This window comes from Manacus vitellinus, unplaced genomic scaffold, assembly GCF_001715985.3.
Source record: "Manacus vitellinus isolate BGI_N305 unplaced genomic scaffold, ASM171598v3 scaffold_1_pilon, whole genome shotgun sequence".
NCBI lineage: Eukaryota > Metazoa > Chordata > Aves > Passeriformes > Pipridae > Manacus > Manacus vitellinus.
Window position 1 is genome coordinate 41,528,746 of NW_021939396.1, and position 16,334 is coordinate 41,545,079.

General features: G+C 37.2%; 1 protein-coding gene across 1 annotated transcript in view; it reads left to right on the forward strand.

The window, feature by feature from the left end:
• PRKDC (protein kinase, DNA-activated, catalytic subunit) overlaps positions 1-16,334 on the forward strand; it is an 83,083-nt gene that overhangs the window by 40,616 nt on the left and 26,133 nt on the right. The window contains exons 46-62 of the mRNA XM_008927770.4: positions 151-299; positions 1,436-1,573; positions 1,774-1,893; positions 2,743-2,886; positions 3,105-3,256; positions 3,746-3,877; positions 4,290-4,401; positions 5,759-5,883; positions 5,977-6,126; positions 6,541-6,714; positions 7,599-7,697; positions 8,386-8,596; positions 9,153-9,342; positions 9,687-9,902; positions 11,162-11,274; positions 13,960-14,091; positions 15,255-15,434. Coding sequence (XP_008926018.1) covers positions 151-299; positions 1,436-1,573; positions 1,774-1,893; positions 2,743-2,886; positions 3,105-3,256; positions 3,746-3,877; positions 4,290-4,401; positions 5,759-5,883; positions 5,977-6,126; positions 6,541-6,714; positions 7,599-7,697; positions 8,386-8,596; positions 9,153-9,342; positions 9,687-9,902; positions 11,162-11,274; positions 13,960-14,091; positions 15,255-15,434 — 2,537 coding nt within the window. The remainder of the gene's footprint in view (positions 1-150; positions 300-1,435; positions 1,574-1,773; positions 1,894-2,742; positions 2,887-3,104; positions 3,257-3,745; positions 3,878-4,289; positions 4,402-5,758; positions 5,884-5,976; positions 6,127-6,540; positions 6,715-7,598; positions 7,698-8,385; positions 8,597-9,152; positions 9,343-9,686; positions 9,903-11,161; positions 11,275-13,959; positions 14,092-15,254; positions 15,435-16,334) is intronic.

The following is a 16,334-nucleotide window of genomic DNA, read 5'->3' on the forward strand; positions in this document are numbered from 1 at the left end:
ATTGGCTTCTACACTAGCAGAAACAAATAAAAGCAATCAATGTATTTCATCTAACGATCAATTCACAGCCACCCTCAAGTTTTAGTGGCCAAAAAAGACTTGTTTCATGTAATTATGTTGATTAATGGTCTTCTGTTTTTTCCTATCTAGATGAACCCAAGTATTTAGCTTCTTCGTCATACATGATGGATAGCAGTTTGAGTGAGGAAATGAGTCAATTTGATTTTTCAACTGGAGTCCAAGGTTTTTCTTATAGCTCCCAAGATGCTACAGCTAGCAGCACTCATTTCAGGAGAAAGGTAATTTAGTGACTGTGAGTGCTGTGAGGAAGAAAAGTTTTATGCTTTCTTGTAATTGCATGTACTTACTGGTGTTGAGAAAGAGAAGTCTCTAGTCTCCTGTATTTGTTCTATCTGACTGAAAATGGGTTCCTTCAGAAGATGAGGGAGGGGACTTGCACTATTTTCTGTCAGTCACTTTTCTTTTTGCCTCTCTCCACTGTCTACAGCTAGAAAAAAACAATGCCTTACCTTGAGTTTCTAAAGCTGAGTAGTGTGAGTGAAGTCCAGCCTGAGTTGTAAAAAGGTGTCTCGTGACTACTCTCAGGCATAGCTGCTGATGGTTGCATGCATTTGATAATAATAATAATAATAATAATCAAATGCTTCATTATTTTTATTGTGGCACCTTGTATTTAACTGTTGATCTTGGGAGATATTAAATGCTGTTCCTCCCAGACTTGAAGTTGTGTTTCTTCTGCAATCAAAACATGTGTCATCAACAGTGATACTGATATAGGATAGATGTTTGATATGAAACATAAAGCTTGTAAAAGTATCATAGACACTGAAGATTTAATCTGTCAAAATAACTGTTAACATTGGTAAACATAAACTCTTCCCATGTTTTGGAACGAGGAGGTGTTTTAGCTGCAGAAAAGTTAAGCAGATAGAAAGTACTGTTTTGTGTAGTAGTGTTGTAATTTCTAACTAAACAATTTTCTTTTGTGATTTACTCTGTGTGGCAAAAGAAGGCTGCTGTGGATGCTAGTCAGTGTGAAAAAACACATCCATAAGAATAAGGCTTTTCCCTCTTTGGAATGTATTCTTTGAGCTATGAAATGAAATAATTTCTGTGAGGTTCAGCTTAACTCTTCCTCCTTTCAGCATTTGCCACACCTATTCTGGCAGGTAGTAAAGTCGGAGTAACATAAAGTTAACATCTGTTGTCAAAGATGTGCAGATGTGCAGATCCGGTACGAATATTTGGGAGGTGTCGGTTTGAGCAACCCATTTGATGTATTATTCCCTGTTGTGCACACTGAGAGTATAGTCAAATCAGTAAACACAGATAAGATCAGAATGACTTATGGCAGGATTATCATTTAAAAGGAAATACAGTGTTGTTATTATTCATAGTAACATTTTTTTTTCAGGAGCCCACAGAATACATGGTTTTAAATGATGAGATGGAATTGGAAATGGACGAATTCAACCAGCATGAATGTATGGCTTCTATGACCACTCTGATTAAACATATGCAGAGGAACCAGATCACGCCCAAAGTGGAAGAGGCCAGTATTAACCAAAAAGCTGGCATTTTTCCACTAATGATACCAGGAAAAGGGAGTCATGATTGAATCTCTTAATTTATTAATTTTCTTGGCTGTATTATAGTGCAATCTGTGTGGTTTGAGCTGGGGGCTTTTTGGCTTGACATACCTGTTTGGTGCAAAAAGTTATTTGATTTTTGCTCATCTCTCTTAAATATCAGGGGACAGTTCCAGTAGATCTTCCTCTTTGGATGAAATTTCTGCATGGCAAATTAGGAAACCCATCAGTACCATTAAATATTCGCCTCTTCATAGCAAAACTTATTGTTAATACTGAGGATGTGAGTAATCTTTTGGTAATTTTTTTTCTGTTAACATAAGAGTTTGTATTATAATATCAACTGTGTAACTCTTGCAGATTAAAATACTTCATCAACTGAGACCTTTAGGGCATTCAAACTAAGCAGTTTGTCCTGATAAAAGGGAGCACATTTGTAGGCCAAAATTCAAGATAGTGGCAGTATTTTGAATGTAATATTAATATTTCTTCTCCCAAATTCTACTTCTATAAGTAGAGGGTGTCCACAATGCATGTCTTCTGTAAACTGCAAGTAATTTATTCATTGATACAGGCAAGAAGTATTGGCTGACTGTACTTGCAATGGTCACAGATGAGTCTTATGGAAACACTTTGAGCTAAATGATGTTCTTGTTGCAGAAAGATAATAAGATAGCATAATATGTTTTCTGACTCTCATTCTTGGGTAAAACATTCTCAATCTATTTCATACAGTGATAACCTCTTTCATACAGTGATTTTAAAGTATAATATTTCTGTCTGAAATATTCCAAACCCAAAAATGCTGAATTTCAGAATTAATTCAAGAAACTTTGTACCTATTTAATGCTAGTTTCTTAGTAAGCTGTCTGAAATGTCATTCTCTCTCAAGTCCTTTAGAGACAGAGTTTTTGGTGTGCGAGCCATATTGTCTGGGCCCTAGTGAAATAATTAACTTTCTGTGAATAATTGGTTAAAGGTTTCTAAGCAAAAGTGAGAAATGTAGTTATGGATATTTTTTATTCAAAAGTTTTTGTGGTTGTTGCTTTGTAGGTTAAGCAAAGTGCTAAGAGGTTGGTTTAGCAGTCTTACCTGTAGTGTTTACTGAATAAGAGATTACTGTTTTCCATAGGTATTCCGGCCTTATGCGAAGCAGTGGCTTGGTCCATTGCTGCAGCTTGTTGTTTCTGGAAATAATGGAGGTGAAGGGATTCATTACATGGTGGTGGAAATAGTGGTTACAATCCTTTCCTGGACAAGTGTAGCCACCCCCAAAGTAAGGAAATGTGAAATTCATTTTTATTATTATTGCGACCATTTGGTAATGAAAGAGTGAGTTTGTTACTATGCGCTTACAATCATTTTATACATCAGTCCACTGTTTCTTTTATGTATTAACTTCAAACATCACTTGTTTACTTGCTTGCTTTCACAAAACAATAAAGGTCCTTGTGTTGGAGTCCCTATGTTTATTTTTGGTGCTGTTCTTTGTAGGGGAATATTAAGGATGAGATTTTAGCTAACAGATTGCTTGAATTCTTGATGAAGAATGCCTTTCACCAGAAAAGAGCTGTGTTCAGACACAATCTGGAAATCATAAAGACAGTTATAGAGTGTTGGAAGAACTGTCTCTCCATACCCTACAGGTAAGCGTTTGGACAATTGCTTTCTTTTGTCAATATTTAAAAAATAAAAATTAATATTATCAGAGGAGATGAAAATGTAAATTCAGCTGCAATAGTTAACTTTTTGTCCCTAGAGTTGACATTAGAACTTCAGAACCAAACTTTCCAAAGATTGTAAATTAATTTGAAAAACAACAAGGAGAGAGACAGGGAAAACATACAAAGGATGACAAAAGCAGCAACAAAAGCAGGAATAATCTCTACAAAGATGTTTTATTTGACATTTTGGGTATTATCGCTGAATACTGGTGCACTCTTAGTAAGATTTTTGCTGTCTGCCATGCTCCTGAACTTGTTGAGCATTTGTGTGGGTTTACAATCTCTTTTTGGTTGTTGTGGGATGGGGATGGAGGATTTTTTTTTTTAGAGGGGCTGAGTTTTATTTGCAAAGACTTCTTCATTGAAGCTACGTATTTACTACTTTCTACCGGTTTTGTTTTTATCCAACAGTTTATTATTTGAGAAGTTTTCTAGTGGAGACCCTGATACCAAGGACAATTCAGTGGGAATTCAGCTGCTGGGAATTGTTCTTGCTAACAATTTGCCACCCTTTGACCCAAAGTGTGAAATAGATCGTGTCAGGTGAGAAATGCAAGTTTTTTTGAATGATTTTGAAAAAAACTTAAGCCAAAGGAAGCAAGTCTAATTTGTCAGCATGAAGTGTGGGATCTGGATTGCTTATCATCCCTTTGCTGTTGTCTATCAGAGGTAATGCTTTTCTAGCTGCAAATTGCAGACTACATTTATTTTGGAAAATATCTAGAAGTATGTAAAGTTTTTTTATAGTGAGCCCCAGGATTGCAATTTCATGGGAATTAACAAAGTCAGGAATTGCCAAAGCAGGGATTTGAGACATTGCAAGTGGAAAATCCATCTTGTGCTGTATTCAGCTCTTCTAAGAGCGATCACTATTCCCCCAGGCAGCTCAGGTGAGTTTTTTGTTTCAATTTGCAGTAGTAGTAATGGCTTACAGCAGGTCTGCCTTTTGTGTTAGGTATTTTCAAGCCTTGACCAGCAACATGGGCTTACTAAAGTATAAAGAAGTTTATGCAGCTGCAGCAGAAGTGTTGGGACTTGCTCTTCAATACGTTGCTGAGAGAGAAAATGTAAGTGAACTGTGCTGTGTGTTTGACCATTCCTATCTTAATTTTATGTTCATCTTTTATATGACTACTCATTTCAGCTCCAAAAATGAATGCATTTAAAACTCAACAGTCTTTGTCCAACAGATTGAGCTAAAGGTTTAAACTGCTAACTGAAGAGTAAAAGAATATGAGAGTGGACTAAGTGCAAAGTTTTTGACTTGCTCTTTTGTAACTGACAGTGACTGATCTCTTTCTGAGACTTTTACCAACCAGGAGCACTAACATGGTTCGTTTTAAAGTTGGGGTTTCTTTAAGAGAAAAAAAAAGGCAAGTTTGAAGTTTGGAATTACGTTTTGAGTATCTGTGTCTGGGATGTTTAATAACTTGCAAGTTTTGATATAAAATTTAAAGGTTAAACTGTATTTAATTTTTAATCCAGTTATTTTATCGGTAGTGGATAAGGTGAATGCAAAACTGTTACTCATCAAATCCTACAGTACTAGAATTTGTGGATAGTTCTTGATGATCACAAAAATCAGTTTGAGACATATGCTAGAAATATTTCTTCACACAACAGTTCATGAACTTCTGGAATTTGTTGCCAGAAGAGGTTCTAGGGGTAAGTAGCATCAGCAGGTTCAAAGAGAAATCAGGCAAACTGATGCACAAAAAAGTATCATGAACAGGTTCTAAAAGCAACAGACAGCAATGTAAGCTCCAAGATCCCTAATCTAAGGACAAATGCATGTTGGGTTGTATGAGTGAAAAGGAGGACAAAATGCAGCCAGGATCATCACTTCTCTCCCCGCTATTCTTATTTCTTTCCCTACCTAATTCCATTCTGTTCTTTCACAGTTTGTAGAGCATATTTCATTAATATTCATAAGTCTTCTCTTTCACAGTCTTCCAAGTTCCCTTATAAGCAGTATTTTGAATAAATGAGCAAAGATGGTGCAAATTTTATCCTTATCCACAGATATCCTTATTTCTTTGGCCTTGATTAAAGGTTGTTGGTTACTTTTCACCTTTTCACTAAAAGTCTATTTTTTGTGTTCATTAATTGGACATCTTCTATACTGAATGAGAAGCTGTTTAATATTTATATAGGCACATTAAGCAACTTGTATTTCAAAATTAAGGCATGGGTTCCAAACCAATTGAAGAAAGCTTACAAACTATTATTTAAGCAGCAGTCGTATGTTTCAGTCAGGCAGAGCTGTACAGGAACCATTAAGCACCATAAATGTTATGATGAGTCAGATGGATGTTGCCTAGCAAAATGCAGTAGAATCAAACAGTACAGCAGAAGAATTGTGTGTCACTAAGGTGGTTATGAGTTTCATGGGTATCCTTGATTTACTGCCTTTCTCATTTTCAGGTACTTGAAGATCCAGTTTATGATTGTGTCATAAGACAATTAAAACAACATCAGAACACCCAACATGATAAGTTTATTCAATGCTTGAATAAAGTTGTTAAGAATTTTCCACCTCTTGCCGACAGGTATGTCATGATTTACGTGGTATGTTGATTATAGATCTAGAGGAATAATAGAAAATTACTTGCTCTTCTTTGTGGGCTTCTGTTTTTGTTAAGGTTTATGAATGCAGTATTCTTTTTGATACCCAAACTTCATGGTGTGATGAAAACCTATTGTCTTGAAGTAATAATGTGCCGGGCTGAAGAAGTTCCTGATCTCCACTTGCAGTTAAAGAGTAAAGACTTTATCCAGATCATGAATCATAGGTAAGTGGTCATGTGATTACAATGCATGGTCCAAATTTCTTGATAATATTTTCTGTGCTGACCACAACATTTTTACATTCAGAAGCATTTATAATTCACATTCACTTTTGGGTCACTGCTCTCTAATTTGAGCTAATGTAATCTGGGAGTTAAGTATTAAGATGGTTAGCTCACTGTGAAAAACCAACAAAAGCTCCTAAATAGCATTGTGGTGAAACACCACTGGGATGTAAATTTCTGTAGTATGTATTTGTTTAGTTCTGTTGTTACTCTCAGGTTGAACTCAAAAGTATTTACCTAAAGCCCTTTATGCAAAACCAAATATCACTGCTAAATGTAAGCTGATCTTCTGGTTCTGTGTGTGGCATTGAAGAGAAAAGCAATGTACCTATTCTTTTTTCCCTCTCCTTTTAGGGATGATGAAAGACAAAGGGTTTGTTTGGATATAGTGTACAAGATGCTGGCTAAACTAAAACCACTAGAACTTAAAGAACTTCTCCCTGGAGTAACAGGATTCATTTCTCACCCTTCTGTAATATGTCGCCAGCGCATGTATGATATTCTGATGTGGATTTATGATAATTATAGGTGTGTATTCACTGCAGATGTTGTCTTTCAATGGTTCATCACAGGCAGAGTGAAAGTGTTTGTAACGGTCTTCCAACTTCATGTCAGTGCAGGATATTTTTCTTAAAATAGAGCCTTGGATTTGCCTAAGTGGCTTTGGCCTTTGGTGGCAATTTTGTCACTTCCACTAAGGGATAAATACTTGGACCTGAACTTTAGCCCAGGACTAGGAGGTTGTATCACCACAGCATGATGGCATAAGAGATCTTAGCTTTGATGCCCCCACTTTTTTTCTTGTCGCCAGAATTTGTAACCAATAAAAATTATACACTAAAGAAATTTACTTGTAGGTAGAAAATGTATTGAGGTACTTTGGCGTGATCTCAATCCCTTCAATCTAGTAGTGTAAAGATGGTCCTTCTGTTTTACCCCTTAGAATAGGGAACAGGCATGTTCTCAGTTTGACAAGCAGCTTGCTGTTGAATCAGCTGACTTAGTTGGGTTTTATTATGTGCTTTTTCCCAAGATAACTATTTGAATGGACAGTTACAGTGAAGGAAAAGTACAGGCAGTTTTTACTCCATCATAACTTCAAAAAAGCAAATTCTCTGCCTTTTTTTCAGTTTCAACCTTGCAAACTCAGAATTACTTCTGTTTGGCCTTCATAATAAATACCCAACATATTACTTAGCTTTCTGATTATTTCTTTTGTAAGCAGTGGAGATACAAGGAATTTAAGGCAATGAAGACCTCGTGCTATGAAAAAAATGCAGTGTTGTCATGCCAAGTTGAGATTTTTATGAGAAGGGCATATTCCTCCTTTTTTCCACACCATCATCATTCTCTTATTTTGCTATGGATTGTTTAAGAGAAGTCGCTAAGAGATATTTTTCTCCTACCATCAGTGATCCAGAAAGTCAAGCAGATGATGATTCTAAGGAAATACTCAAAGTGGCAAAAGAAATGCTGCTTCAAGGACTAATTGATGAGAACACTGAACTGCAGTGAGTAAAATGTTGTGTTAACTGTCTGAAATAAAAAATACCTACCTTGGTCTTACTTTGTTTAAGCAAAAGAGTTGATCCTCAGAGTTTTTTTAAGTATTTCAGTATTAAAGAGTAGCAGTGAGATAACACTATTTCCATTTCTTCCAATAAGTTAATTTATAAAATATTATCCCATAGTGTTATACCAAATAAGTGAAGCACAGAGCATTTGAACAAATTTCTAAGCCATGGGGAAGTTGTTTCACTATGTCAAACCTAATTCTGCATTAATGTTCTAGAGTTTTTGACAAGGAGGACCTTGCTAAACACAAACACACAACAGTAGATTAAATGTTGGAGGATGCTGGATTTTTAAAATTTCTTTTGGTGAAACAAAAGACAGGATATCTGTGTGCTTATCCACCCATAGCACTTCTCAAGAGGAAAACAATTTGACAGAAATAATTTTTTCAGAGTAAACCTTTAATATCAGGCATGGAGCGTGGTAGATAAAAGAGGAATTTGGTGTAATTCAATGAAAGATCCATGGTATGAAAGTGTTAGTTGAAGGCTTTAAAATCCTATTATGTTGGGGTTTGTGTTTGGTTGTTGTTGTTGTTGTTGTTTTTAACTTGGCTTTTTTAGAAGTGTTGCTTTTTTTCTGTTTGCAGATAACCAAGAATAGCTTTATTCCTTGCCTTTACAGATTAATTGTTAGGAATTTCTGGAGTGAGGAGACAAGGTTACCGACAAATACTCTTGATCGCATGCTGTCATTGTTAAATTCTTTATATTCCACCAAGATTGAAACACAGTACTTGAGTCTAATCACAAATTTTCTGCTTGAAATGACTAGCAAGAGCCCAGATTATTCCAGAAAAATATTTGAGCATCCGCTGTCTGAATGCAAATTTCAGGTGAGTTGTAATGTTTTGTCCTGTGTGCAACCATGTGACAAATTCTGTTCTTCAATGTAGTTACCACTTGGATGAGAATGGCATAATGGAGATTTTTGAAAGTGTTTTATTCTCCCTAGTTAACAGCTGCAACAGTCATGAGTTATGCGCAGTATCAGAAGTCTGATGATTTTGTTGGGGAAATAATTTTTCTTTCAAAAAAGAAATATTTAATTAAAATAATTATATATACCAAGTATAGCTGATGAGTACTGAAATAGCTAAAAAAGAGGGTGGTGGAGAGAAGCAGCATCAGCTGGAGAAATATTGTGAAGAAACAGGAATACTAGCACAAGAGCTGCAAATCAGTCCTCAGCTGACAAGTCCAAATTAGTCAACTTTTTTGCTGAGCTATGGAGAACTTCTGTGTGTCTGCAGTTTTTATTTTTATTGTCAAATTCTGCTCCTGTACCTGGGATGATGTTTTAAATTCTGTCCTGTCATTTCTGCTCTCCTGACTCAGTGAACGAATGCCAAAAGCCTCCATCTTTACCGTGCTCCTTTTCTTTGTTCGTAGGACTTTGTGATTGATTCCAGCTGGCGCTACCGAAGTACTGTGCTCACACCTATGTTTGTGGGGACTCAAGCTTCTCAGAGCATCCACAAGAATTTATCACAAGAAAGATCCCCTTCTGCTTCTGGGTCAGTCGGTGGTCCAGTGAGGGCTACCCAACGGCAATATGAATTTACACCTACACAGCATGTCAGTAAGTCCAGACCAGTGTCTTCTGAAATTTTCTTGTTTGCTATAGGAATGATTTAATTTATGTTGCATATGGATTTTTAATGTAAAAGTGTAAATGCATTTAATATTGTGTTTTCAAGGACTTCTTCTGTGTGTTATGAGAAAAAAAATCACATTTTTTTTGGTCACGTATTTATATTCTGCCTAATGTAAAAGAAAATTTGTTTCTTACCTAACAGTTTGAAATCTGTTCTGCCCAAAAACACTGGGAATTATATTTTTGGGAGAGAAAAATTACCTGCTTCATAGATGTTTTCACTGTATATGTGAGTATGTTACAGCTTTTTTGCAATTTTTTTCTTGTAGGTGGTAGAAGTTCTTTTAATTGGCTAACTGGAAGTAGCATTGACACATTGGCAGAGTATGCAGTTCCTTCATCCTCTGAATCCTTATCTTCATCCATGCTGTTGGTTAGCAAACGGAGTGAAAAATTTAAACAAGCAACCTTTAAACCAGTGGGGCCGGATTTTGGGAAAAAAAAGTTGAATTTGCCTGGAGTTGAGGTGGACAGCAAAACTAAAGGTCTGTAAGCCTTATCTAAGTACAATTTCTATATAACTAGTACATTTCTATAAACCATCTTTGTCAGTTGTTTGGCTGACAGTCTATTATCTTTGAGACATTCTCATGGAGGTTCATGTTGAGAGATTTTGTTTCCAAATATAGTCTATTGCAAAAAGCTAGGATTGTGCTAGGAATTGTAAAATTGTATGTTGCTAGATGAAAGAACTGAGAGGATATGAAACTTGTCAGTGTGATCTCTGCATTCCTATCTCTCCCTAAGATGATCATGGCATGGATGTCAGACAATTCTGTCCCTTCTGTTTTAAATTTAACTGCATATCTCTTTCAAGATGACATCTCTTTAAACATATTTTTCCAAACCATTTCAGATGCATGCAAACATGATCTACAACATACTGCAATCTGTCATTAGAATTACTTGTTTTTTTTCTGAGAATGCTCCTTTATCCGCCCAACCAATAACTGAAAATTTTCAGTGCTGTTTTGAAGTGGCTTAGGCTCTTTCTTCCTGTTGAACCTTTCAGTACTTTGTCATTAAAATTTTGACCGAAAGGATGGGATTAGGAGTTCAGGCAAAGATCTATAAAGATCAACCTTTTCAATACCTGAGAGGTGTTTCCGGGCAGTTCGGAATGGACCATGCTGAACTACAGAAACAGAGAAATCAGTCTACCTTCCAGTCAGTTCCTGGTCTTCTACCAGGAAAATACTAGTTCTAGTGGTATATTTTTGTTTGCTCATTCTACTTTACTAGGAAATGGACTGAAGTGAACAGCCTTTTAAGTGGCCTTTCTCCATGGCTGTCCTGAGCAGGAGTTGATCCAGTATCAGTTCTATAATCATAACTTAAAAAATATTGTATGATGTTATTATTACCCAATCTTTGAATATATTTATCACCTCTTTTATGTAGGGAGGTACATACTTTATGGAATATAGTGCAAATGCCATACTTGCTTTTGAGAGCTTAAAATAAATGTCTTGTATGGGGCATATTTGTTCATGAGTTTTAGTGCCTTTCCCAGTGCAATAGTTTGACCTTTATATTTCACCTATGTGCTTGAAGTTTCTATTACCTCTTCTCCTCAGAGCAACTTAATTTGTTTTCATTTGCTATCTTTGTGAAAGGCCTTACATAGAATTGTTGGATAGGAAACTTAGGAGACTAGTTGGTAAGCTAACAAATGTTGTTATATGGTGCTCTTACCTTAAATCAGAAGTTTGCTTGAGAAAGGACATGATCGTATGTTCTCTAGGTATAGAAGAACGAGCTGAAATTCTAAGACTGCGGAGACGTTTCTTGAAGGACCAAGACAAACTCAGTCTGATTTATGCTAGAAAAAGTCTGGCTGAACAGAAAAGAGAAAAGGTTTGTCAATCCAAATAAGTTTAAAACTTTAGGTCTCAATGCCGTCTGCAGTCTTTTACTTCATCTCTAGTGGTAACTTTGTGAAGAAAGGATAGATGTAAGGTGCTGGTTGCTGTTTTAAGAGCTTTAAAAGGTTTAATTTGGAAATCATGCTACATACGTGCTTAAAGCTAAATGATGTTACTTAGCATGAGTGAGAAAAGAGGTGAATGGTAACACTTCCAGTCTACTCCTTAACGTACATGAAGTGATTTTACGTGATGGAGTCCCTAACAGCTGTGGGAAGCCCTTTACAGTTGTCAGTCTGGAAACTGGGGATCTTGAAGCTACAATACGCTGCAGAAATAGTTGGGGAACATTATCCAGAGTCTGAACACGAACTCAAAAATGTGGTACAGCTGATGGACTGACCGGAACTGTTTTGAACTTTTAACCTAAAGGAATGTCAGTAATAATCATTTGCTGTGGGTTTATGAAGGCCAGAAACTTACTACTTTGTGAGTTTCCTGGTTGTGCTATGTACTTACAATAAATCTAAGTATTTTTAAGCTCTGTAACAGTTTTTCAGAGGTTCCTGTTACTAAAAATAACATACATTATCGTCCAAAAATGATAGCAGTTAGACCAAAAGCAAAGGAACCCAGGATAGGAAGCTACCAGTTTGAGACACTCTTGTAATTCTTTGCAGATGCAGACAACTGTGTAAACAGAACTTATGTCTGGAAGAACCACACAAACACCTATTTTAGCCAATTTGTGTTTACTTGCAGGCTAAAGCTACAGTTTCCTCCCACCATGCAATAGAGAGCCTGTAAATGCATTCTGTATGGCAGTCCAAAATACAGCCAACAAAACCATCTGTGATATTCCATAGTAAAAGACCAGAGGAGACTATGAATGCTTTCAGGATCCCTTAAACTTTTCAAGAGACTTGTACATAAACACACATGGAACTCTATGGTTTGCATTAATAGTGTATAGGACAAGCCAGGAAAAATTAGATCCTGAGCAAGAGAGGATTTGGAAATAGCTTTAGCAAAGTTTTAATTTCTCTAACATATTTCTCTTGAAAGGTTTCTGAAAATCATCCCTTTAAAGTTCTGTAGCAGAAAAATTACTTCAAACAGCAAAATTATGAGGAGTTTACAGAAGAGAAAAAAAAACTTTCAAATTTCCTTCTGTTTCTGTCTTCCATTTTACCAATGTTTATATCCACCCATTGCCTACTGATTTAGTTGGTAATGGCAGTAGTTAAAAATAAAAACCCAGCCTCTAAACTTACTGATTATTTCCTTATAATGTGCTATGAAAAAGAAGAAAAGCAGAGGAAGAAATGGGTTTTGTTTGTATTTGGTAGTAGCTCTTGTTCAATTTAAAAATTATTCCTTTAAGCCCTAGCAAAAGGCAGGACAGCTATTTAAGAACTGCAGTTTGCAACAGTTTTGTTACAGTTTGGTTTAGGTTTTACTAGAATCATAGAATTATTAAGGTTCGAAAAGACCTCTAGGATCATCGAGTCCAACCATTAACCCAGCACCACCATGTTTGCCAATAAACCATGTCACCAAGTGCTACATGCATGTCTTTTAAACACTTCCAATGGTGGTGTTTCTACCACTTCCTTGGACAGCTTGTTCCAATGCCTGACCACCCTTTCAGTGAAAAATTTTTCCATCATATCTAGTACCTCTTCTGGGACAGCTTGTCCTGTTTATTGTTACTTGGGAAAAGACACCGACTGCCACCTCGCTACAACCTCCCCTCAGGTAGTTGTAGAGGATGATAAGGTCTCTCCTGAACCTTCTTTTCTCCAGTCTAAACAATCCCAGCTTCCTCAGCTGTTCCTCACGAAACTTGTGCTCCAGTCTCTTCACCAGCTCTGTTGTTCTTCTTTGGACACGCTCCAGCACCTCAATGTCTTTCTTGGAGTGCAGAGCCCAAAACTGAACAAAGGATTCAAGGTGCTACCTCACCAGTGCTCATCACAGGGGAACAATCACTTCCCTAGTCCTGCTGGCTACACAATTTCTGATATAAGCCAGGATGCCATTGGCCTTCTTGGCACAACCTGGGCACACTGTTGGCTCATGTTCGGCCGGCTGTTGACCAGCACCCTCAGGTCTCTTTCTGCTGGGCAGCTTCTCAGGGGCACTCTTCCCCCAACCTGTAGGGCTGCATGGGGTTGTTGTGACCTAAAGGAATCCACTTTGTTCATTCTTCTTCCCCGCCCCATCCCACTGTATAAAACAAAACACACAAGCTTTAGGAACCTCATTTTACTTTGCCCCTGGACCAGGCTGAGAATCATCATATTATGTATACTACTGTGGCTCAGCTAACAGGCAGTAACTTCCTAAACCATAGCAGCTCACTAGCTGTCAGTCATAATCATTCTCTTTGAAACTAGCTTAAGTACTACCTGTATGGAAGCAGAATCTACAAGGCATTAATATTAAAAGTTAATGGCTGAAGGAAGTCTATGAACAAGTGTTGTGGTTTGACATTTTTAATTGACTAAGATAATTTTGAGTTTATTACAGCTTTATAGAAAATGTATTTGTCTATTAAGCATGGCAAAAGTTTATAAAACGCTTCAGAAATGCTCTTGCTTATTTTGTCTTATCTTGATACTGCTCTTTCTAAGTAATATGATTATTATTTTTTAACATGAGAAATGCATTTCAGGAGATGAAATCTGAGCTGAAGATGAAGTATGATGCACAGGTTACTTTGTACAGAAGTTACCGAGTAGGAGACCTTCCCGACATCCAGATTGAATACCGCAGTCTCATTGCGCCTCTGCAGGGCCTTGCCCAGGTCTGTCTGCTGTTCAGAGGTCATTTGTGAAGTTTTCTGTTCCTGTAGGGAAAATGGCATATACTTGGGCAACTGCTTCTAAAATTGATTTGTTGTTTTGTAGTCAACCAGTAAGATACACATTTCAAGAGTCTGTTTTGAGGGAGCGTTTCTCCTACCCCTGTGCTGGTTCAGTGATGACAGAAGAGGCCTTCTAGCTTGCCACAGCTGAGTCGAACACTGAGGACCTGATACATCAGGTCTTGTCCATTGCCCCTGGGTTCCTCTACTTGAGAAACAGTTGGTGGTGGTCTTTACAGGCATTATTGCAAAGGGCATCTCACTGTACAGTAACATAACAGCCATTTCTCTTCTATTATATGGCTGTAACAGACTTGTAAAAATACAAATGAACTTGCTGTGACTAAGACTGGACTCAGACTACTCAGCAAAGCTGATCCAATATTCCTTTTCTTGCCTGAGAGCAGTAGAAACTGTAGACTGAACTGAGCAGTAGACTGAATCCCATTTTACAGTTGTTGGGAAGTCACAGTCTTCCTGGTTACCTTTGTATTTCATTTCTTTTGATGTCCCTTTATCACTGTGTAAAGGGAGGAAGTAGCACACTCATGAGTTATCTGAATAGCACTAGATAAAGAGTTAGACCAAATTCCAGGCCCATGGTAGACCAGGATGCATAGGATTATATTACACACACGAATGTGGTTCTAGGTGGAAAAAATGCCTTTAAATCTCAGATGGAACTGTCTGCCTGTACTGGCAATCTGTTAGCTGCCTCAATGTTAGGTCCCGGTCTCCTCACACATCAATGTCTTCTGTTATTTCCTGAAACCCTCTTGACAGACTGTGGTGTCTGTATCATGATATTGATTGTCTGGTTCCTGTAATGGGAATTGTGAGTATGTGAAAATTGTAAATTCCACCCTCTCCACCATTGGCCTGAAACCTATATAGTCTTGGAGTTTCTTTATGTAAAAGAATTAAGATGTGATTTTAATGGGTAGTACAGTAATTGTCAGCATAGGTGAGATGCATGCCAGACTAACTAGTCTACACCTAAAGAGTATCCATATAGGGATTAGGTATGGGGTGGTTCATATCTTTTATGTCTCTTGTGTCACAGCAAAATTCAGTGACCTTTCTGCTTTTGTTGTAATTTACAGAAAGATCCAACATTTGCCAAGCAGCTTTTCAGCAGTTTGTTTAGTGGAATTTTTCATGAGGTAGAAAAATCTAAAAATTCTTCTGAGAAAAACGCCATTGTCCAGAAGCTGCTGAATGACTTCAATAATTTCCTCAGTACAAGCCTGTCATACTTTCCACCATTCATTGCATGCATCCAGGTAAACCATGCTGTATGGCATGAAAGTAACTGAATGTAATGTCTTTGTCTGTGTGTGTGATAAACCCAGTGGTAGCAAAGGTCAAATACTGTCACTGAAGTTTAGACGGAGATGGGAAGAGAATTGTTAACCAGATGGGTATTTCAAGTGACACTTGTTAAGGTAATTTGTGCCTCTGGACTGATTTTTCAAGTATCTGTAGCGTTTGAGTCACCTTTTAATGTTTTAATTGCATCAGTAACAAGAAGAGATTTGATTTTAAATGAAAGCCATTTCAATTGAAATGAGAATTGAGAACAATTGAAAGGGCTATGTGGGTGTCACATGCTTATCTTCCTGTTTCTGGGAAGTGCTTACTGAGGAATTCTTTGATGTCTTGAGGATGTCAGTAGCTGTCTGGACTGTTTGTTGTTAGCCTCTCTTGCATATTTTTTCCAATTAGTGCCCTGAAGTAATTGCCTGGGTATTTTCAGTAAAGAGGGAAGGACTCACTCCCGCCAAAGGGTGAGTGGGTGCACCAGGGTTATTTCACTGGAAAAGAAACACAAGCCCTTCTGCTATGAGAATATACTGACCTGGAATAGGCTGTGAATTTTAACCCAGTTTTCAGGGAGGTAAAAGAACTTGTCCAAGCACCTGTTACATACTCATTGTCACTGTATTTAATGGTTCTTGTCAACTGTGTTGATCTTAGTCTGAGTCCTAACTCTCAAAAGACTCTTTTTTGGTGGGGCAGCTAATGGCTTCTTTTTTGTTATGGAAATTTAAATACTCTGTGACAGTAGATGTCGTTTGTAATACAGGAGAAACTAGTTTAGAGTAGCTTAGTGAACGGTGACAAACTTTGCTTCTTAGTACTTGTATTTACACATCTGAAAAAAACGTAATTTCGTGTTTACT